The sequence below is a fragment of the Zootoca vivipara genome, chromosome 1 (assembly GCF_965207765.1).
Source record: "Zootoca vivipara chromosome 1, rZooViv2.hap1.1, whole genome shotgun sequence".
Classification (NCBI taxonomy): domain Eukaryota; kingdom Metazoa; phylum Chordata; class Lepidosauria; order Squamata; family Lacertidae; genus Zootoca; species Zootoca vivipara.
In genome coordinates, this window is record NC_142582.1 from 47,532,342 (window position 1) to 47,555,934 (window position 23,593).

General features: G+C 41.0%; 1 protein-coding gene across 33 annotated transcripts in view; it reads right to left on the minus strand.

The window, feature by feature from the left end:
• Nucleotides 1–6,325: 6,325 nt before the first annotated feature.
• BIN1 (bridging integrator 1) overlaps nt 6,326–23,593 on the minus strand; it is a 121,087-nt gene continuing 103,819 nt past the window's right edge. For 15 of the 33 annotated variants that reach the window (XM_035128517.3, XM_088662585.1, XM_088662548.1 and 12 more), the window contains 4 exons: nt 13,368–13,469; nt 12,209–12,319; nt 11,413–11,514; nt 6,326–9,813 (listed from right to left, as the gene is read on the minus strand). In XM_035128517.3, coding sequence (XP_034984408.1) covers nt 9,706–9,813; nt 11,413–11,514; nt 12,209–12,319; nt 13,368–13,469 — 423 coding nt within the window. In that variant the 3' untranslated portion in view covers nt 6,326–9,705. Of the gene's footprint in view, nt 9,814–11,403; nt 11,515–12,208; nt 12,320–13,367; nt 13,470–17,369; nt 17,490–20,816; nt 20,937–23,593 lie in introns of all 33 variants that reach the window. The other 18 variants (XM_088662541.1, XM_088662448.1, XM_088662503.1 and 15 more) reach the window with 3 other exon arrangements.

The window sequence follows — 23,593 nt, forward strand, 5'->3', positions numbered from 1 at the left end:
AATCTTCTAGTACTAAAGGGAAGGAGGAGACTAGCCCACTTCATCAAGGGCTTACTGTGTGATTCCAGAACTGCATAGCTCACTCAGCTTCCATGACTATGTTCTCCCCAATCCACTCCGCTGTTATTTCTTATTATACCCCAACCTAATACAATTTACCTTAAAATAAAACCATAAAACCACCAGTGACTAAATAACAGTAGCACAGAACAGCAATACAAGAGGGGAGAAGACGTCTTCTCGACCAAAGGCCTTAATAAAGAGTTGTGTCTTGACCAATTATCAAAAAGCATACCATGATGGCTCAAGACATACCAGAGGGGCAATCGTTCTACAACCTTGTGGCCACCACACAAGACTGTTCACACTTTGCCACCCCTTGAATCACAAAGGGTGGTGGTATGACCAACAGGACCTCCCCTCTTGACCTTAATACCCAGGCATGTTGATGTAGGAAAAAGCTCTCTTTCAGATATTTGAGGCCTATGTCATTTGCCTGTTTTATATGCAGGTTCCAATGCCTTAAACTGGGCTTGGTAGTGAATTGGAAACCAGTGCAGACCTTTCGACCTTCCTATTCCAAACTAAAGGGCATCCCCACTTAGGGCATCCCCTACATGGCAATAGTCTACCCCAGATGTTAATAGCTAGCGCAGCCAACTTTCTGACAGTAAGAGCTGTTTGACAGTGGAACAGACTCCCTCAAGAGGTTGTGGACTCCCCTCCCTTGAAGGCTTTAAAGCAGAGTTTGAAAGGCCATCTGCCATGGATGCTTTAGCTGAGATTCCTGCATTGCAGAGAGTTGTGCCAGATGATCATCAGGGTCCCTTCCAAGTCTACAATTCTATGACACTTTGATTCTATGAAATCCACAGATCTGTGATATTGCAAAGGTTGACAACAACAGTACTTCGTACACAGGTATAAAGATATGTGTGTAAGAGGCAATGCAAAAATAACAATAGACAGGGAGGCAGGATGACACAAAATTATATTTCTGAACATACGGGATAAATAAATCCATAATTTCATTAAGTACATGTCACTAAAAGTAGGAGTCACAGTTCTCAGTACACCAGAATCCTTTTTTTTCTTTTCTTTTTGCAGAACAAAAGGAAATGCCACTCAAAATATCAGGTTTTCTGTGAGTTACAGGGTCCAAGTGGCTGAAATATCAGAAGAAATGATTTTAAGAAAGCAAGTACAGAGAGTCAAACTCATTGAGTTAGAGGGGTGTTGGAAAGCAGGGATACAATCCAGAAAGCCTCAAATATGAATACTCTGTCTGTCCGCAAGCGGCAGAATTACATAGGCAGAAGAGGTCAAAATAAAATTGCAGTTTCCCATGCATTTGTATTTTCTAACAATACAGAATCCCCAGCTTTATTGGGTGTCCCCACAGCAAAAATAAATAGGGATGACATGGAGGATCGAAGTATGACATGTTAAAAGGCTATCAACTTTTTCAGGACAGAGTTTGTATGCCTTATAGTTACCATAGCAAAGGGAAGTAGGAAGAGCTTGGTTTTCTGCTCAGGAAAACTTATTAAGCAGGGAGATATTCAAGCCAAGAAAGATTACCTAAACCTTATCACCTGGTCTCTGGTTTGACCAGCTCTAGCTAGTACACGACTACCCCATTCACATTCACTTCCACCCAAAATCCACTCTCTAAATGCCACATTTAATATATCATTCTCTCCCTAGGAAGCCGCTCTGATTGTTGGTACCTCCACACATTCCAACCCGACAATGGGAGTTTTTGTCTTATGTCTTATTTTATCCATATGTATATGGTTCAGAATGGCCTGGCCATTCATATGCTACAAAGGCCATGAAGAAGCCATGTACCCAGTTGGAATGCTCTTCTTCACAGCCTCACTATATCAATATTAGAAAAGCTAGACTCCAGTTAGCAAAGATGCAGCCACGGCTTCCAACTGAAACCTATCACAAGTATTATGTTTTTCTTCCAGGTGAGCAGAGGCAAATAACTCATGTCCTAACCCTAAAGGATGTAGCTTCACAGAGGAAAATTTTCCCTTTTTCCAACCTGGTAGCTTCAAAAGATTATTGAAAAGCTGGTGTTTTCTAGAGCATCGAGGGGAACTGTGAGAATCCACTCTCTGATGCTCAGCATTAAAGAGCTCTTGCAATCCTAAAACACTGAGGCTGTACTCTGCCCAGCAGAGCTTGAGGGCAAGTGAGGAATGAAGTGATGGGCCATTATTCCCTAAACTGCTCACCTGCAGCAGATGGGGAGGACCTTATTTAAACATGGAAATTGGCTACATTTGGTGCTCAACTCTTCTTAACCTATGAACAGCCTTCTTAAACCACAACTGAACTCTTGGGCTCATATAAAGGCTGGAATCCCCAATCCTACAGCAGTCATTTTAGTTACCTTTTGCCAGTAGCACAATAAGCTCACAAACTATTGATCAGTGAAGGGTAGTTCTAAAAAAAAAAATCCTATGTTGAAGTCCTTAGGAAGTTTGCAGTGATATCTGACCAAGGAGCCCAACAAGAGTAATTTTCCAATTTGTTCCAAGACTAAAGGTGGTTCATATGCTCAGCAGAGATGATTACATTTTCATTATGGGGAGCTATTTATCTTTTAATAGGCAGTTGTCACAAGCCACCATGGTTTTTTTTCTGAACACATAGTGCTTGAAATGCTCTTTCAGAATCTTTACAGTTATACCACTGGCTAAATGACTCACATGTTACCACATTTTCCTATGGTATATCTACAACCTGACCCTTGTTGTGATTCTGAAGTCTGAATGATATGGAATCATGCCATGCCAAGAGGGACCTGTTTCAGGGAGATGATAGGTGACTGTTGAGAACCTGAAGAACTTTTGGCTTCTTCGGGATGCAACAAGGCCCAACCATAGATAAGTGCTTTGCAGAAGGTGCTTAATGCTGCATTCCTATACATATTTTCCCGAAGAATAAATCTAACTGAAAATAATGTGGCTTACTTCTGAGCAGGTGTGTATCAGATTGCACCAAGCTTTAAATACGCTTACCAAAATGATAGCACCATACCCAAAATGCACATTAATTTAATTGCAAGTGTGGAAATTGCAACGAACACATTTGAGCAAGGGATGCTGTCAATTCCCCTTTCCCCTGGAAGAACCCTTTCCTGGGCAATTATCACAATAATGGTCAAAAGAAATACACAACGACATCACTTATTTCCCTAACTTCACTTTCTCATCCATCAGGACATACTAAAAACCCACACAAGATATGGCAGCAACTCGGTTAAAGAAATTTTGAATCAGTGTACATTTTATTCAAGGGGTGGAATTGGCATTCCTGCAGCAAGAAGAGAGGGTGCAGGAATGAGTGTCATTGCAGGCATCATCCACACAAAATGGACATGCTGTGGACTGTGAAATCTGCAAATCTGGATGGTGGTATACAGCTGGTAGTGGGTGCCATTGCACTCCACCTAAAGGTCCAAGTACCACTGGCTGGCTATTCACTTCTGGGGTGAATTCAAGGTTCTGCTGTGCTATTAACCTTTTAAATCCCTAAACAGTTTGGGACCAGGCATCCATGTGTCCTTGGCTGAGCTTTAAGATCGGCATGTATTCACCAATACATGGCAAAAGTTGTTAGGTTGCTGGGTACCCAGGACAGGATAAACCCTTTTCTGTTGTGGTCCTGTATCCTTGGAATATCCTTCTCATGGAAATACATGAGGCCTCATCTCTCTTGGCCTTTAGGAAAGCAGGTCTACATTTGGGTGTTTCTATGGTTCCTTTACTTAAGAACTGTTTGTTTCATCTCTTGCTGCTATTTTTGTCCTGTTACGTATGGCTATATGTGAAATGTTAATGTTGTAGTGTCTTGATATTGTGTGTAATCCACTTTAGGAGAGTAGACACCCTGAAAGGCAAGGGGTTTTTTATAAAAAAAAACCTATTTAAATAATAAAAAGAAACAGGTGCTTGCCATCTGCAATATTTAATATAATCTGTTGCATGATTGATTGAGGGCACAATTTTTAGTCAATTAAAAGTATTTTAATTGATTACTCTAGCTGATCAATTAAGCACTTCATCCCTCATACATACACCCTCCATTATAACACTAGGCTTGATATCCATCACTATGTGATATCAAATTTCCTTTGCAACATTATTTCTTCAGCGGGGCATGAAAGTTCATCAATACTACACAAGAGAGACTTAACAGGTCACAAACATTCAGTACAAAGGAGCCACAGTGAGTTGCTTCCAAATTAAGAATAAGTCCAGAGACTTGCGAACTGAAAGTATATTGCCTCTCTCATTTTTCTTTTCTCATTTCAGCACATCTGAATAGGCATGTTGTGCACATAGCAGTCCATGCATTCTAAAAGCTAAATCCTGCCAATAATCACTTCTGGGATGTGAATGAATAGTGTGTCCATAAGGGAGCTTCTCACCACCCCCTACCATAGATAGTAAGTGCTAAACTCTTCTCCTCATGCCCACCCCTTATTGATTTATAGTAAATGCATTATCCTGCTATGGAACAGGAAACAGTTTCATATTGCCCATCAGTGCTGTGTGTATCACCTTTTGTTAGGTGGGGCAAGCAAGGATATATTTCATGCTGGGATGCTTAAAATCATGAGAACACAATTCCTGCTTCTTTGCCTAAGCCCAGATACAATTTCCACACGGCATTTCATTTCTAAGACACTGTGCTTAGGAAGGAGCATAATTTACTGAGTGTATGCCTGCCACTAAGCATCTCAGACCAAAATAAAGCTAAACTTTTTAAAACAAAAAACAACAGGTTTAATAAATGGCAATGCCTTCTGAGGACACTTCCAAGCTGAACAGAAACATATGACCAAACCTAACAAACAAAGCTTCTTATATTGGCATCATTTCTCTGTGTTAGAAACCACCTGTTCATACCATCATTTTTGAAGCATATGTGTCTATTACTTCATGCTCATCTGATACAAATGGTGGCCTCCCAGAATTTACACATATAGCCAAAAAGATGCATGTTTCCTCCATGTAATTTCCTCCATCAAAGGGATATCAGGAATATCAGGAAACCTATCATGTGTAAAGCAACCTTATAAGCAAGAACAAGCTGCACATCCAACTTTTAACCAAGGTGGGAGGAAAATGTTGATAGGAGGGGCGGAGAATGTTTGTAATTGATTCAAAGCATTGGGTTGTATCCAATGGATTGGTACCGTTCTTGCAATGACTTGCACCTGCACAACAAGACTTCATCTTCCTCCCCCCACCTGCTTTGTTGCAAGGCTGCTGATACCTTTAAGAATGCTTCTTAAAACAAATGCATGGTATGTTTTTCCCCCCAATGTGGTGCCCTCAATATGGTTTTGGACTCCACTTGGCATCTTCCCTGGCTGCAACATCTGGAGGGCACCAGAGTGACTACCCCCTCTTCTAGGGATTATGATAAGGCACATAAAACATTTTCTTTTCTGGAGTTGCATCACGTTTGGAAGTAGCCCATGAACTGTCATCTTCCTAGGGCATATTTACACTACACTACAGAGTCCCTTAGACCAGTTTAATAGGAATTCCTTCTCTCTAGGGAATTGTAGGGCCCATAGTTCTGGAGGGAGGGCACTAGGAATCTCTCAAACAAAATTTGCAGCATCCTCAAGAAATTATGTATTTTGGATGGTTTGGGCAGGCTATAACAATTTTACTGATATGAAACCTATGGGTTATCTCCAATGAAGTTGCCCAGTTGGTATAAAGAGTGTCAGAAGAGCAATGGGGCTTCCTTCCCCCTCTGCAAAAAAAAAAAAAAAAACCTTGTTCTGGGGTTTCCCCTCAACCCTCTGGAGCAGATCTGAAGTTGTGCTGAAAGAGAGGGCGGAGATGTTCCACTGCTCAAGGAGCAACCCTTGCACCAATGGGACAACTTTATTGGATGCAATCCAATATAAATTTTAGATATACCCTATCTGCAGACAGGAGTGCCTGGCGTGCTATGGTCCATGGGGTCACGAAGAGTCGGACACGACTAAACGACTAAACAACAATCTGCAGATATTTTTGAACAGTCAGGATTTGTCTAGTTTTCCCCAATCTTTAAAACGAATGAGTCATTCACTAGTTGCCTGTCTACACTGGGCAAATCCATTGCCTTTTCTTTCAGGGTATGTGCTGTCCATGACCATTTAGTAACATTGCTGAGCATTGTGTGTACAGTACATCTTATAGAAGATCCAGGCCATATGGTTGGCTTTTTGTTTAGCTGAATAACTCCCCCTTTATTGAGCAGATTTCTTCAGGAGCAAATAGTGATCAGTGAGACAGACCCCTTTCCCTGTTGCAGCAACTGAAGAAAATTTAATAAGACCTGAAAACTACAAGCTTATCAACCGTTCTATTAAAGGCTAAGAGCTATACCATTTTGTACAGCTTCAGAATAAAGCATCAGTAAAGACATAATACAGTACTGGATGGCTGTTTTTCCACAACGTTTTTGCAACACTTGCCTGAAAAATCAAAATACAAAGACCAAACAAAAAGAGACAATTAGAAGTCTACACAAATACCTATGCACTAGCAGCTACAGAAGCAGTTTAGCAGTATAACCCTACACGTTTACTTAAAAGTAGGTTCCATTGAATTCAATGAGGCTTACTTCCAGGTAAGTGAGTACAGGATCACAGCCTAAATGTCACACCATGAATGTGGCAATTATATTAAAATAAAATCCACAGGGTTGGGGTTTCCCCACCTTGTTTCTTCATAAAAATAGATTTTACAATGAGACCTTCCTTACAGGATAAATGTATTTTTAAAATTGATATTCCTTTAGATATGCCTTCCAATATTGCCCTTCAAAGGAGGACAACTTGTTTTACAAATGCATAAAAATATAGAGGTGGGTTTTTTTTAGGAGAGGCTGTAAATGATGCAAGAATTGGGATATGCTACTGCAACCATCAACAACACAGCAACGTACAACCTTGTGGTGGGCTAGTTTTAACAGACAACAGCTCTGGAATACAGAGGAATTTAAACAATGCAACTTTGGCTGAAGGAAGGGAGCATCACAAAATCTAGAATGTGTTGGGGTGGAGGGTTAAGACCCACTAAGCCAATAAAATAAGATTCATAATTCCATGAGACACAGATAAAGTGGTTGTAACTGCATATGCAGTTGTAACTAATCTACAATCCACACACACACACACACACACACACACACGCTTTCCCCATATCCTTGGGTTTTTTTGTGTGCACTCTTGGCTGTGCAGCAATTCTGGATAATGATTTATATCCACAATGCAAAATTGGACCATTCACTTTTCACTGGGTGAAAGAAAATCCCCAGCTTTGCACCTGAATTCTCTCTCACACCCTCTGATTATATAAACTAAGCTCGTCTGATTATTTTTTTTACTTTTAATTATTATTATTTTTAGTAGTGTAACTTAGCATACCATGCTTTGCTAAAAGCAGTTTATCCTTTATAAGATTAGTCAATACAACAGATTCCAATGTATTCCAGTGCAGGAGGAGGTAGCCTGTTCTAAAGCAATCCCTTCAAGGCAAATAAGAAATAAAATAGGAAAAAATAAAAGTAAATGAACCCAGCCATAAAAGGATGTGAAGAGCTCCATAACTGTGTCAGCTATTCAAGTAACACGGCAGGATTCAGTTGTGTCGGGAGAAAACCAACTTGTTGCCACAAATACTTAGAGCACTGTTAACAATAAAAACTGCTTGGCAACTTAGCAATACACATAACAAAACAAAACAGAACAAAACAAAACAGGAGCAATGGAGGCAATATGAGGTCAACTGTATAAATGGCAGGAGTGGTTTTCCAACTTTCTACCATGCAGAAACTTTTTCTACCTTGATTCGGCTACCCCTGCATGTATTCTCTGTAAGCCTGTGGCCTTGCAAAAAAGGGGGGGGAGTCCAGGGCACGTTCTAGGGTGCACATCCAATTCAACAGTGCACTTGGCCTGGCATGAACTGAGAGTTCACCCTAGACAACACCTAGCTCCACACTGTAATTGTGGGCAAGCTGACGTTGTCCCTCTTGTTATAGGCCTTCCCCCTGAAAAGCTCATGGCAGCCTTCTGAGGAACAACAGGGTTTCTTAAAATACCGTAAAAGCTGGAAAAGTACCATACTGGCAGGTTATGTTGCAAAGGTTTAAAAATAGGAAAGTTCAATCCACTGTGTTTGGTTGGTTTTTTTAATTAAAAAAATCATGCATTAATATATATATTTTTCCCCACCTTAATCCTATGAGGCACTGCACCAGGAAATAAAGGTTTAGGATGGGTGGAGTGCAGTAACTGCTGTGCCAGCAATTTGCTTTCCACAAACAATGATCCTGAAAGAAGTGTAGGAGGCTGCAACAGCACAAGGGGGTGTTACTTGCCTCCAGGGTCAAGATTGCTAGGGCACAGCACAGGCATGGCAGGTGTAGCACTGGACCTTCTTTATATTTGTGGCTGCCCAGAAGGGCTCCCTTCTCCAGAGCCAGCCACACTGGTACAACTGTATGGACTGGTATTAACTTCTAATAATGGAGCAGCAACTTGGATTTGTCAAGCATAGGGCAGACATCAGTGCAAGTTACTACACACAGCTGCAGCTGCTCAAAACGTCTAAGTTCAAGCTGTTCAGGCTATTCACAAACTGCAGATGAGATAAAACAAATGAATTGGGGGGGGGGGGACATCCGGTTGCCTGCAGAGTTCTCCAAAATATGGAAGTAACAAAAACTGTAAATGTTTTTCCCCATCTTAGTATTTTACTGCGCGCTCTCTCTCTCTCCACCCTAGCCTTTCAAATGCAGTAAAATGATTTTAGATGCCCATTCCAAAATCAGTTTAACAAAACAGCAACAGATTGGTTTTTTTAATAATAATAATCAAATGAAGTCATGTTTACACTTTTACAGTATCTTTTTTAAAGGACAAAGAAAAGGAAGTGCCAATATACTGTATCAAAACACATATTTGAAGGAGCTTTGGATCAGGCGCCACTTCCTCCTTTTTCATTCTGATGTGCATCTGCAGGTAATTTTGTTTGCATTATATGTAGAAAATCACAGTTCTTGTTGCACCCCCCCCCCCAAGCAGGAACAAACACACGCACGCACGCAAACACACATATATAATCATAATTTGTGAACACTGTACACTAAATATTTCTTTTCAACAGCATGACAGGCATTGGGCTTATTTATGGCAGCAGGTGTGAATAATGTGCAGGGTCTGAAATCTAGGGGACGCCATATAAGCAGCCTCAGACACAAGACAGGTTGACTGCACCTTCCCACAAGGTAAACGTAAGAGTATGTCATTTCAGAGTAATGGGGCAGTTAGTATTTTGAGGCTTATGATGCTGGAGTTACCCTAAGTCCAACTCACACAAAATGATGCAGCCACTTTGGTGGCAAACCTCCTGAACACCAACACTGTTCAAATTAAAAGGGGGAAAGTTGTTGTTGTTTTTCAACCTGTCTTTCTTTATTACCTATATATTTGATAACAACACTTTTTCAATGTACTTCTAAAAGCTTGTTTTCTGTGAAGAATCCAACCTTTAGGCTTCTCTTCCTTTAAAATCTCTCTATTACTTTTAGACTTTCCCCAGGGCAAGAGGGGGGAGAGGAAACACCTCTGCTTTCTCAATGCAGAGAAGCCACCTAGAAAGCCTCAGGACCTCACTGCACCCGCTCAGTGAAATTCTCTGGGAAAACTCCTCGGCATTGGTCAAGTTCTTTGTGCTGAAGCCAATCGGATTCTTTCACACCCATCAGCCATCCTTCATCCTGCCAGGGAGAGAAAAGGAAAGGCAGACAAAGGTTTGTACAGAGTGAAAAACAAGCAGGAGGGCAGCCTAGGACTCTTAGGTCACTGATCACAACCTTGAGCAAATCAGGCAATCAGTTATTTATTGGTGATAAATTTGTTGTCATCTATTATTGTGGTTCGGAAGAATCACTGTGCTTCTTTTGCATACATTTGAGCTTTCACTGAACTTTTCAATTTTCCTCCTCATGGGGAGGACAACACTCCATGCATCTGAAGAAGTGAACTCTGGGTCATGAAAGGTAACAGCACGATACATTTGCTAGTCTTTAAGGCGCTATAAGATTCTGTTATTGTTTCTGGATACATTGGGCTGCATCCAATGCTGTGCAAGCAGAGTTCTGCTAATGCAACAGGACTTCCTTTTCCCTCTAGGAGCACCCAAAATCTGCTCTGGAGGTTCCCACAATTCTCTGGAGTAGACTCAATGGTGCACAAGGAGTGTTCAAGCAAAGGTCTGTTGCGTGAGCAGAACAGCAGAGCTTGATATGACCCATTATGTTTCCTAAGCTGCACTGATTTTGGTTTTTTGCCTGTCTTGAAATCTGCATTTGAAAAATTCAAGCCTTATCTGAAGATGGAGGTACTTAGCTGCACATGTAAGGTCCTGCCCACCTGTCAACGTTGACTCACAGGGGATGGGGGAATTAGGGATCCAGCCTGCTGCCTGAATCTAGTTCCCCACGCCTGCTCTAGAGTCACTTAGGAGCTAACTACAATAGAGAAGAGAAGACATTTATTTTTAAAGGTGCTATTTGCTAAGAAGAGATATATCTGATCCATTATCACTTTAGGAAGAGAGCTTGTCTATGAACAAACTAAAACTCTCTCTCTCTCAACACAATGGCATCTCCTAGGAAGCTGTTATTATGAAAAACTGAATATGATTATATATTGGTCATTTCCACTCATGAGGTATAAAGTGGCTCTCGCATCAAGAGTATCTAAAGGATATTGAGGCCTTGCATAAGAAAATGCCCATTGTTTGCATAAGGCACTCAAGAAACAGGATTGAATGCTTCCAGTTTCTAGAGCACTCTGATCTGCTAGCGATGGTGACACACAAGAGGCACATAGAGTTGCGGGGGATTGAAGACCCACTACTATTTCTGCAGCAGGGTTCCACTCTCCAGCACCCAGGAGCCACCCAATCACAACATGATTTAGCCACTGAGAAGAAGTCTTCTCACCCTTTGTGCTGATTGGAGCCAATCAGAGTGAAAGGAGATGTTTGAAAAGTAAGGAAGAAGTGCCTTTGTAAGGAGCTAGCAGGGCCCTTCAGACAGCTTTGTAGGCTTCATCTGGCTTGTGGGCGGCAGGTTGGCCACGCCTGCTCTATACTAATCATTTCAAAGAATCAAGCAGACAGTTACTTCAGAGATTCTGCTTTTGCAAGACATCATCTCCATTCATCTGCTGGCTGTTTGATGGCCACACACACAGGAGAACAGGATTTTCAGACAAGGTATTTCTGGTTCAGATCCAGTGTTCTACATACTATATGACACTGGGTGTGTGAAGCAAAAAAGAAGATGATATATCCTACATACTCTCCTTACCTGCTCCTCTGGGTTGTCAAATGGAATCACCAGGACAACATCTCCAGCCTTCAGTTGTAGCTCATCACTGTCAGTGGCTGCATAGTCATGCATGGCTTGTGCCTGCAAAGAAATGATGACTCCAGTGAAGGGAGAGAGCTTGCTCCATTTCATGAAGAAGGGGTGATGCATGCAGCTCCTGCCCACTTTTACCCAAACCAACAAGTGAGAACATGATTATCTATCCGTTATCCCACCTCCTCTTGTCCTGCAAAGTTATTGTTTTGTTTGAATATGTTTGAATATATTTCTGTGTTTTTATATTGTAAACCCCACTGTGATCCTTAAACGAATGACATTATAGACATTTAATAAATCAAAATAAAATAAATTTGAACCAGAGAAGCTCTATGGTAGGATGATTTTCTCCAAAGGGTATGAAGGAGGGGAGACACAACTGGTTGTTTTCTTTTGGTTATTTCGACAAATAAGTCAGAAAAAGAGATGCCTGGGACAGCGCTTGAATTATAAGGGGGCAGAAATGGTCCAGCTCATGTATCTTTTGTGACAGTCGTCTTTGCTACTATTTAGAAGGCTAAGTTTTTAACTAACATTGAGAAAACAACAGATCCTAACTTGTCGGAAGCCACCCAAGCAGCATGCACAAGGTCTCCTGATGTACTAAATGATGCTTGATGCGGTCTCTTCCCTTTGGCTTGCCCTTACTCTTAACTGACAAGGAAACACAAATTCATTTTAATGCACATCTGTGTGGAATGTGTGCCCGGCTGAGGTAAATGTTCTTCCTCACACTCACCTTAAAGAGGAAACCTGGTGGCATGTCAGCCCTTTCGGAAGCAGCTCCACTTTCAACTGTTCCATTGACTGTGGCTGGGAAGGTCTCCACAACTACAGCAGGCAGAGAGCTCTAAGCATAGCAGTGAAGGGAGGCAAAGAAGACACAACAAGGAACACTTGAAACAAGGCACTTGGCAAAATGAGACCCCACTGCACTAAACTGGTTCACCCCAAAATAATAGCTAGACACAAATCCATTATTCAAAAATTTAATGCCAATGTGTTGTGTGTTTTTCCACCACCACGTGGATGTTACAATTTATGGCCCAGAGTAGTCATTAAGATTAAGAGAATGACTCATGACAGGATGGGAATTTTTAAAAGGGAATCAAAGACAGTGGCAAATATTACGAGGGAAAATCAGGGTGGTATAAAGATTATGGAACACACAGCAGGTGTCTGTCACAAGGGTGAGAGGAGATATAGGTTCATAGTAAGAGGCAGAAGTTCTTCTAAATCTCCCCCCCCCCCCCAAAAAAAATCCTTGATCTGAAATTGCTACCTGTCTTCTTCTTGGTGGCCTGTGACCTCTACGTCATCAGCATCCTTTTCATGCACAAGAACTAACAACTCAGTGACCTTGTAAGAGCAACAAATTTGATGCCTCTGGCCAAATTTCTTAGCAGAGCCAGACATGGTGAGAAAGTGGAATTAAAACTTAGGGAGGGAAAATGAGAAAGGGTTCTGTGCTTTTAGCCTTCGTGATTTGCCTGGAGGGATCTGTCAGAGCAACAAAGGCTGTTGGACCACATGAAAGAGCCAGGGTGGTGATTAACTGGGACTGGGGGAGAACAGTGGAGATATTCTTTCTGACTCAGACCACTTGCAAGTGCTGCAGCTACAAGCTTAGCTGTTTGCATCAAAGGGAAGGTTTTTATTCTGGAAGACCACCTATAGATAATTAAAGGGCTTTGTTCAACAGTCACAAGCCAGCAAATTGGGTCCCTCCATCAAGGATTCTGTACTACGTGAAGAACAGAAGCTACAACAGTGTCGCTTTGACGGGTTCCCATCTGACTGAGTTGAGTGAAACAGTGATTACGTATATATTGTGTGCCAGCAACATGGGAGAAAGAGATCCCACCGCCGCCACCCCTCTCCCTTGCCTATGGTCTTACTGAGGCAGATCCTGAGTCAGTTTCGGTTTTAGCTGCTTCAGCTCCAGCTGCTGCTGCTTCTTTGCCAGCTGCCTCAGCACCAGCAGGAGCGGCTTCTGTGGGCTGCAACACAAAAGCTAGTTAAACTCCTGGAACCCCAGCATGCCCAGGAGACCATGACCTGCCACACCTTTAGGACTTGCCGGAATTTTGAGCATCTGCAGCTCAGTGCTGAGCGGAGTTTGAGTCCTTAGCTGGACTGCAGCATCCGCACTGTTGGGTATCCCAAGTTCATGTGTTGGCACAGATCTAAGCTGCATCACTTTGAGGAAGAGCAAATGACCCTGGGCTGGAATGTAGCCTGGAGCTCATCAAATTAGCTGCTGATTAAGTCTTTGTGGTTGTGCTACGTGGGTCAATCTCCACCCATCTCAGATACTTTTCATGAGTGAAGTTTAAAGGAGGCGCACCTTTGAGGTGTTTCCTGCACTATTTGCGTTAACCTGGGTTATAAAAATGCTCCAGCTATTGAAGGTTTTGCATTTGCATTACAAAGCGGCTTGAGGCAAGAGCTATTTAAAAACCTCACATTTGAAAACAACCTCCTGTTCTCAAGTTTTCCAGTGCTGACCCTGCCTTTTGCCACATAAGCCAACAGTGTGCCCAGAAGGTTCTATCTTCCGCATGACTGCATAGCTTCTAGCGTTTCTTTTATCGCTGTGAAAACCTGCTGTATCTCTTCATAGTTGCATAGCTTCAAAAACTTCACCTTGAGTAAAACATTTGAACGAGGCTGACAAAATTCCTGCTTGCAGGACTAGGAAAGGAAAGTCTGATGAAATCTGGCAGTGTGCTTCCTAATAACAGCAGACCCTTATAAAACAAAGAACAACAGAAGCTGTCTTTTGGACCAGGGTCAACTGGTCACCAAGTTCCGTGTTCTAAGTCAGCAGCAGTTAAAATAATAGACCATCAGATCAGATATGAAGATGGCATACAGCCTGCTGATCAATTATACCACATAAGGCTGTGCAGAGTTAGCAGCATATAGTGAGAATCTGTGCTATCAAAGACTGCCACCACCTGGCCACTGAAGAAGAGACTAGTGAGAACCCATCCAATTTCCTACCTCTCAGCAGCTAATCAATAGGGATTACATGCATCTCAATCTTACAGAAAGGCTGCATTCACGCAGCAGTTTATTATATTTTCCCCGTGTTTCCCTGTTAATTTCTGCCATATATTTTAACTTTCAGGTGACATAAAAAACCGTTTCCAGAAATAAAGCAGACTATAACACAAGTTTAGCACTCATTTCTAGAAGAAGAAAAATCCATTTGCAAATAACGCAGAAATGAGCACTAAACTCACGCTACATTCCGCTCTGTTTCTGGAAGTGTCTTTAACCTTGTGTGAAAGCTGCAATATAATGCAGAAATTATGTTAGGAAGATGTCAGGAAAACAAAATAAACTGCCACGTGAATGCAGCCTAAGAAACATTTATCAGAGATTAAAACCAGAAAAAAGATTGATAACAGAGCCTATGGAACAGAGGACCCGATTTGCTGAAAGGTTCACCTACTGAGGTGAACAGTTCCAAAATGCTATTTAAAGTGCTTTTTAGCTTCTCTCCTACCATTTGCATTCATTTGTTAAATATAGAAGTGCAGTTTTCAATGCATTTACATGAAGTTTCAAAAAATGATTGCCTTGAAGGATGGTGGATATACAAATCATATTTCTGTCTTCCTGCCTTTCCCCCCCTTTAATCTATGAACAGAAGCTTTGCAACTGAAGTACATTTTTTCCTTCCTCCTTTTTTTCCATGACTTCGGGCAGCCACACCATGGCTGCCCCCTTCCCCACATCTCTGGGGAAACTAAGAAGATCGGGGAAATCTTTGTTGATGTTACCAACATTTCTTTTCTTCAGAAGAATAAAATATGCAAACCGATGGGGGTATACACAATAATGATTATTCTTTTAAGCATAATAATAATAATAATAATAATAATAATAATAATAATAATAATATAAAAACCACTAGCCATTAGTGAAATAGATAAGGCTTTCTTCTGGGCTTGTCATTTTCATGCTGACCCAAATGTATATTATTTATCTACATAGTGGAGTATGCGGGAAATGGCAGTGGCACAAGGGGGGGTAAGGTAATGCAGAAAGGAATATTATGCACATCATCAAAGCTGCCCATTCTATCTCCCAGTGTATGAATGAACACTCATCACATTTCCTTTTAGTCTACAAGGGCTTTAAGAACATCTATGGTACCACTTGCCACCATTGATTGAAACTTACATATTGGCAAGTTAGGATAAGTAAAATCACATTCAAGCACTGCTCTCAAAAGGTTTCCAGTATGGATCTCTGCACTAAACAACTTGACTAGCCATTGTCCAAGATGGCACTATTCCTAATAGGCCTCTTCAGAGAAGTCATTATAGAGTCTTCTTGTTGAAACACTACAATGGAACTGGCACAAAGGTAATGGAACTGGCTGTATATTGAACTAGAATATATAGGAGCAAAGAAGACACGGACACTTTGTAAGTGCTCATACAAAGCCACATGCTACACAAAGTCAACATGATGCAGGATAGACATCCTCTGATGCACAAGACTGAGAGAGTCTAGTATTAAAAGGGCATTCCAAAACCTTTTTAGTAATCACTATTATTTTACATTGAAACTGCAACTATTTCTGTTTAGCTTCTATATGAAAAGCCCTCCTGGATCTGACCAGTGGTCCATCTAGTCGGCATCCTGTTTCCCATTAGCCAATATGGGAAGCCTATATTCAGGTCCTAGCCCCCTCCCAGTGTTGCTCCCCAGTAGCTAATATTCAGAGATACACTACCTCTAAACCTGGAGGTTACATATAGCAATCAAGGACTAGTCTTAATTGATTGGTTTATCAAATAAATGGTGTTTTATATGAATAAGTATTTAATAATAATAATAATTTGTATTGTTAATTTTCCACCTGTCCCAAGGCTTCTGCCCATCAACATCATCAAGTTATCCCAAGTATGATATGAGAGAGAGAGAGAGAGAGAGAGAGAGAGAGAGAGAGAGAACTCTCTATCCTGCTTCTCCACACCTTGCAAAATGTTCCCCATTAATTTTCTTTTTTCTAGACTACCAAGCCCCAGAAAATGCAGTCTTTTTTCCTTGTAGGGGAGGAATGAAACTTGCTATGTGATAAATGCTCTAATTTTGCATAAACATTATTGTCAGTGTGCAGAAAATGAAATCTCGCTAAAAGCACACCAGCTTATTCCAATGACTTCAAAAGAATCATACCAAAGAATACACACATATTCCACACTTCGTATAAACAATTTTGGGCCGCACTCCATTAAAACAAGGAACCAGTATGCATTCTGACAACAAGGAAACTCAGCAATGCAGGATAAATGATGCCTAGGTAAAATTCTCACGATCTTCCCCTCACTCCCATCCCACATGCAGCAGGACATCGCAAGCCTTGCTTTATTTGACACTTATAGCAGGAAAATCTCTCTAGAACAAATTAGTAATTGTTGAACTTAATAATGATTCTATTATTTATATGCCGCCCATCTGACTGGGTTGTCGCAGCCACTCTGGGCGGCTCCCAAACAGACTATTAAAACACAATAAAACATCAGATATTAAAAAAACTTCCCTAAATTAAAAACAGAAAGCGAATAAAATTATCAGAGTGGTGAGTAGGCATTGGGTAAGCCTTTGATTGGATGGAGGGGAGGTTGTAGCCTCTGCTTGCCTGCCCCTTCTCATTAATAATATTATAATAATTTATTATTTATATCCTGCTTTACTATCATTCTTAGGAAATGGGTAAATTCTAATTCCTTTGGAAGAGTGCTGGGTGCAAGAGGCCATAAATTTGCCCCGGCCTAATGCATTCCAAAGAATAACAACTGAGTAAGGCTTGTATGAGAGCACTCCAGCCAGAACAATACAACTTCAAACGTATGACCACTTCAAATACTTTCACTTACTTGGCTGATCTTAGTCTCAGTGGGCTGGTCAGGCCAGTCCACCTCGAACGCACTATTGCTAGGATTATCGGCCGGAAACTGATCCATAGATTGAACGCTGCTAGATGGAGTCTTTTCCGGCTGATGGGCGGAATTTGAAGGAGGTAGGAGAGAGAAACAGAGATGGGAGGAGATAGCAGTAGGCATGGTTACATGAAGATACAAAAATGAGAAGAGTGCAGTGAGAAGTAAGACAAGAGTAGACAATGAAATAATCCCAGGGTAAATAGAACTGTTGAACAGACAGGTAAGAATCAAATGCGCCATAATTTTGGGTGGATCCGGGGGGGGGAGGTGGTGTCAACATTACCCCTGCAGCCAATGGTCTGGCAAAAGTGCCTCCATTTATTGACCAGGGTAGTTCACCTTGGGGTGGAGTGGGTTGGTAGGGTGCAGAAGGAGCTTCCATGGTTACAGGCAGTGCAAGTAGAACTGCCCTGCAAGACTGCCAGTGCCAAGCATCAGCCAGCACCGTTCTCCAGATGATGCTGTCCTGGTTTAGCCTTGTCAAGGCATCCCTGGATATTTCCAAAAAAACCCTCCTACACCATTAAGTACCTCTTGCTTTCTCCCTCACTGCTTCTATGCTCTGCCAAATCCAAAAAGGCAGTGCTGTGCTGTCTCAGTGACACCTTCTTTGCTGCAGAAGATGGGAATGGGGCCACAGTTTGAATTTTGTCACTGAATTTAACATCTCAGTAGATTTAATTCCATAACACAGAAGGAAGTGATTACGTCCTATATATGGAATTACCATTGCTGGCAGAGGGTGGGAGCAGGGTTTTAAAGAAGGAATGGCCACTTAATGTGTTTGTTTTTAAGCTGTGGCTTTCAAGTCAGAAAATATGTATATGTATGTATAAATATATATATGTATAAATATATACAGACAGGCAGATAAATATGTAGATACTGTATATATAGATATAAATATAGATATAAAAATATGATCTATATAGTGAGCTAAATTAAAGCCTGAAACTGTGAGGTGAATTGGAGTATGGACTTAACAAGCTGACCTGATATTTTGGTTTATCTTATTTTATAACGTTTGGGGTAATTTCTTATATGTCATAAAATATTCATGTCCTTTTATTTGGACTCTAACCGTATAACTTATTTTGTTGTAAAAGTCATATTATAAAGATTAAAAAACCCCTGTCTCTTCTTTGTGTCTTTGGATCAAACACCTTGCTGGAGAAAATATCAGAATATAGGAAGCCATCCAGCTCAGTATTGTGTACCCTGACTGGTCTAGGTGGAGATGCTGGGAATTGAATCTGAGACCTTCTGCATGCAAAGCAGATTCTCTGAGTTATGGCAGCCCATATCTGCATCTGTTACATTTATATCAGGCTCTTTGATTCTGCTTTTAAATATATTTGAATATTGAAAATATTCATATATTCTAAAATAGCTTTCCCATCCCACCAATATATGGGTCTTTCATGTCACAATATCTATCACAATCCACAACCCCTGGCTCTCTTCAGGAGGAAATAGCATGGGAAATCAACATGTAGAGTAAACCTCTGTGTGCACAACTGATGCAGATGTGCAATTGAATATTCATTCCCTACACATACCCTCAGCACAATGCTCAACGAAGTCTCATTGAATTGTCTTTTGGTGTGGGTGAGTTACACAATCCCATCCAGGGTAGCTTGTTTTGCTGTTGTACAAAACATAGAGCTGGATCTACAGTATACCCTCTCTCAATGGCAAATGCTTAACTAGCAACAAAACAGTGCTAGAAAGACTTCTGGACTAGCGCACTCAGTGTCAGGTCATACTCTGTGCTCCTGCTATCTTAAAACAGACAAGCAGCAAGATGAAAGAGAGAGGGATGCAACAGAAGGTGAAGTTGCCCCTAGACCTGGCTAGATTTATATGGCAGGGCAAAAAGCAAAGGATTAAGTTTAAACTGTTAACGGAAGTAAAAGACAGAGGAGGGTTTGCGCTGCCAGACCTTAAATTATTTTATGAGGCTGCATGTTTAGTATGACTCAAAGAATGGATAATACTAAAAAAAAAAAATACCAATATATTAGACATTGAAAGCCAGGACAATAGGTTTGGCTGGCATGGTTATCTTGGATATGACAAAGTTAAAATGCACAGAGGATTCCATAACCATATAATAAGGAGATCGCTTTTTACAGTATGAGGAAGAAATAAAAAAATATTGGAACCCAAAAAACCCTTGATGCTTGTCTCCAGTAGGGGCAATAGCAGTGAAAAAGAAAAAACATGGAAATTAATTGGCTCACCTATAAAGAAATATTAGAAGAAGAAAATAACCAATTAAAACTTAAAGGATATGAAGAACTTAGACAGGGATGAACTGGCTACAATGTTACCACCTAAATTAAATATTTAAATTAGATTTAAAAACAAATGGATTTGATACAAAGATCTCAGACCTAGAAAAAGAATTAATATTAAATAATAGGAAGACATTATCAAAAACATATAGATTATTATTATTTGAGTGATGGTGAAGTGGGCTCAAGATTTCAGCTACCCAATTGAAATGGAAAAATGGAAAGATTTGTGGGGGGGAAAGATTTAAAATTTAAAGCGTGTTATCTGATTAAAGAAAACTTTATGAAAATGACCTACAAATGGTACATGACCCCATCCAAATTAGTTAAATTAATAAAAAAAACCAATAGTAATAAGTGTTGGAGGTGTAAAGAAAACGTAGGAACCGCTTTCCACAAGTGGTGGACTTGTCCCCAAATTTTAAAAAAATTGGGACATGATTTACGAGGAACTCGTAAAATGCTAAAACATACATTTGTAAAGAAACCGGAAGCATTTTTATTAGGCATTTTAGCAGTAAACATTCCAAAAGAAAATAAAAGAGTGTTTCTCTACATCACTCTCCGACCACCTGATACCCATTCTGACTTCCCCACAGTAATTCATTTTCCTTGGGGGCAAGGCAAACGAACCCTTCAAATACTAAGTTGGCTGGCATTGAACCCTTCAAATACTAAGTTGAACACTCAGAGAACCCTCCTCCAATGTTTTCTGAACATTCAACTTTAAAAACTCAAGGGGTGCAATGCATCTCTATTGTGGGTACACGGCTGCTCACCAATTCCTAAATCCAATGATAAAATAATTCCAGAATTTCCGTGCCAAGCTATTACTTTTAGTCACTAGATCACACTATCCCCCCCCCCAGTCCAGATAAACGATTAAGGAGATGTGCTTTACCATCGTGCCTAGGGAATAGGTAAATTCTAATTCCTTTGGAAGAGTGCTGGGTGCAAGAGGCCATAAATTCGCCCTGGCCTAATGCATTCCAAAGAATAACAACTGAGTAAGGCTTGTATGAGAGCACTCCAGCCAGAACAAGACAACTTCAAACGTATGACCACTTCAAATACTTTCACTTACTTGGCTGATCTTAGTCTCAGTGGGCTGGTCAGGCCAGTCCACCTCGAACGCACTATTGCTAGGATTATCGGCCGGAAACTGATCCATAGATTGAACGCTGCTAGATGGAGTCTTTTCCGGCTGATGGGCGGAATTTGAAGGAGGTAGGAGAGAGAAACAGAGATGGGAGGAGATAGCAGTAGGCATGGTTACATGAAGATACAAAAATGAGAAGAGTGCAGTGAGAAGTAAGACAAGAGTAGACAATGAAATAATCCCAGGGTAAATAGAACTGTTGAACAGACAGGTAAGAATCAAAAGCACCATAATTTTGGGTGGATCCTGGGGGGAAGGTGGTGTCAACATTACCCCTGCAGCCAATGGTCTAGCAAAAGTGCCTCCATTTATTGACCAGGGTAGTTCACCTTGGGGTGGAGTGGGTTGGTAGGGTGCAGAAGGAGCTTCCATGGTTACAGGCAGTGCGAGTAGAACTGCCCTGGAATCACAGAATCATAGAGTTGGAAGAGACCACAAGGGCCATCCAGTCCAACCCCCTGCCAAGCAGGAAACACCATCAAAGCATTCTTGACATATGTCTGTCAAGCCTCTGCTTAAAGACCTCCAAAGGAGGAGACTCCACCACACTTCTTGGCAGCAAATTCCAGCCAGCATCAGCCAGCACCGTTCTCCAGAGGATGCTGTCCTGGTTTAGCCTTGTCAAGGCATCCCTGGATATTTCCAAAAAACCCTCCTACATCATTGAGTACCTCTTGCTTTCTCCCTCACTGCTTCTGTGCCCTGCCAAATCCAAAAAGGCAGCACTGTGCTGTCTCAGTGACACCTTCTCTGCTGCAGAAGATGGGAATGGGGCCACAGTTTGAATTTTGTCACTGAATTGAACATCTCAGTAGATTTAATTCCATAACACAGAAGGAAGTGATTATGTTCTTAAAAGAATATATTAAAGGAATAACCACTGCTGGCAGAGGGTTGGAGCAGGGGTTTGAAGAAGGAATGACCACTAAATGTGTTTATTTTTAGGCAAATGCTTAACTAGCAACAAAACACTGCTAGATAGACTTAAAGGTAGTTCCTGATAAGAAGCAAACTACATACAGTGATAATATCAGCATGGATTAAATGACCTTTCATGGAGAACGGTTCCACTTAAAAACATCTATATTTTGAATCTGAAATTAATGAATTGTTCAGCCAATAATGGTTTCAGCAATAACTATAGAAGCACGCCATCAGCATGACACAAGGATATCACAAAAGCAAGCAGAGCAAATAACTGCAGGAGACATCTTAGGTTAAATGTTGCAGTTCAGAGAGAAGGCAAAACATTGGTGGTTCATAATCTCTATCTACTTTAGGGTAGGTCAGGCATCCCTAAACTGCGGCCCTCCAGATGTTTTGGCCTACAAATCCCATGATCCCTAGCTAACAGGACCAGTGGTCGGGGAAGATGGGAATTGTAGTCCAAAACATCTGGAGGGCCGAAGTTTGGGGGTGCCTGGGGTAGGTACTTAACATCCTATATCACAACTAAAGCTGGCATAATGTAGATCATATTTGTTTGAAGAAATATGGTGCTTGTTTCCACATTGCACCATTTTTCTGGAGTGGTTGCACATACACTATGACTGTGCAAGAGAGACCACAGCATACTGGCTTTCCATTCAACAACCACAGTTGCTGAAGCACAGCTACATGGCGAGTCCACTGCAATCTCTCATCTGACTGGGCCGCTCTCAACTGCACAGAAAGGTGCCAGACCACAGTACCCCACACAAGTAGCTTACAATTCTTTTTCTCACTTCCTGTTTTTAATGGTTGGCTTTATTGACAGTACATTTTGAACAACAATGCCTTCTGTGGGGCTTAATAAGCTTTTCAACTAGGGCTGCAAGCTACTGAATCAGTAACCAGAACTTCTGTTGAGTAATTTTAACTAAGTCATACTTCTTTATTTGGGGGGCTATCTAGCTTCTCTGTGTTGCTTTTATACAGAATGAAATGAGTCAACTTGCACTTCCCGACACTGAAGTTTTGGTAATGCAGTACTCAATGATGTTTAGATTTAAATCAGATAATCTGGTGATTGAGCTAGCAATTCTTTAATCACTGGACTGCTATAGGTTTTGGTCCAATTAAACCCTGCTGTGTGATAATATATATTTTCAATGAGGAAAAATAGCAAGGAAAGTAATGGAAAGTGGGGAGATTCATACAAATTTGTTTGAAGAAATATGATGCTTGTTTCCATACTGCACCATTTTTCTGGAGTGGTTGATCTAAATCTAATGACTACCTATCCTGAGGTCACAATCTATTCACTAAAACTTTACATGAGGAGGAAAGGGAGGAGGGAAAGCAGCAGAGAAAATGCTTAGGAAGAAGTAATAGTGAGACAAGGGGGTCATTGAGACAAGGCCATTGTGAGGAATTTACAAGGGGAAACCAGTGTGGGCCAATTATTTTTAAAGGCCAATCGCACCTCAAAAGACATCTGATGACAGATATAAGTAAGCCAAATGAGTAAACTTAAATTTTAACTTAGAACGTAAGAAGTATCCTCCTGCGAAGATACAGAATTAATCAAGACAACAAGAAAGGCACAAAAGCAATGAACAAAGGTTACTTGCTAGCAGGTGGAGATCAAGCAAAGCTATGTATCTCAACATGCCCAAAATGTTATGAAGAAAGTCTGGAAACTACAAGCCATTGGCAGGCCTCTTTTTAAACTGATTTATCCCAGGGTAATATCTGGCAGCATAATAAGAAAGGAGGAAAGG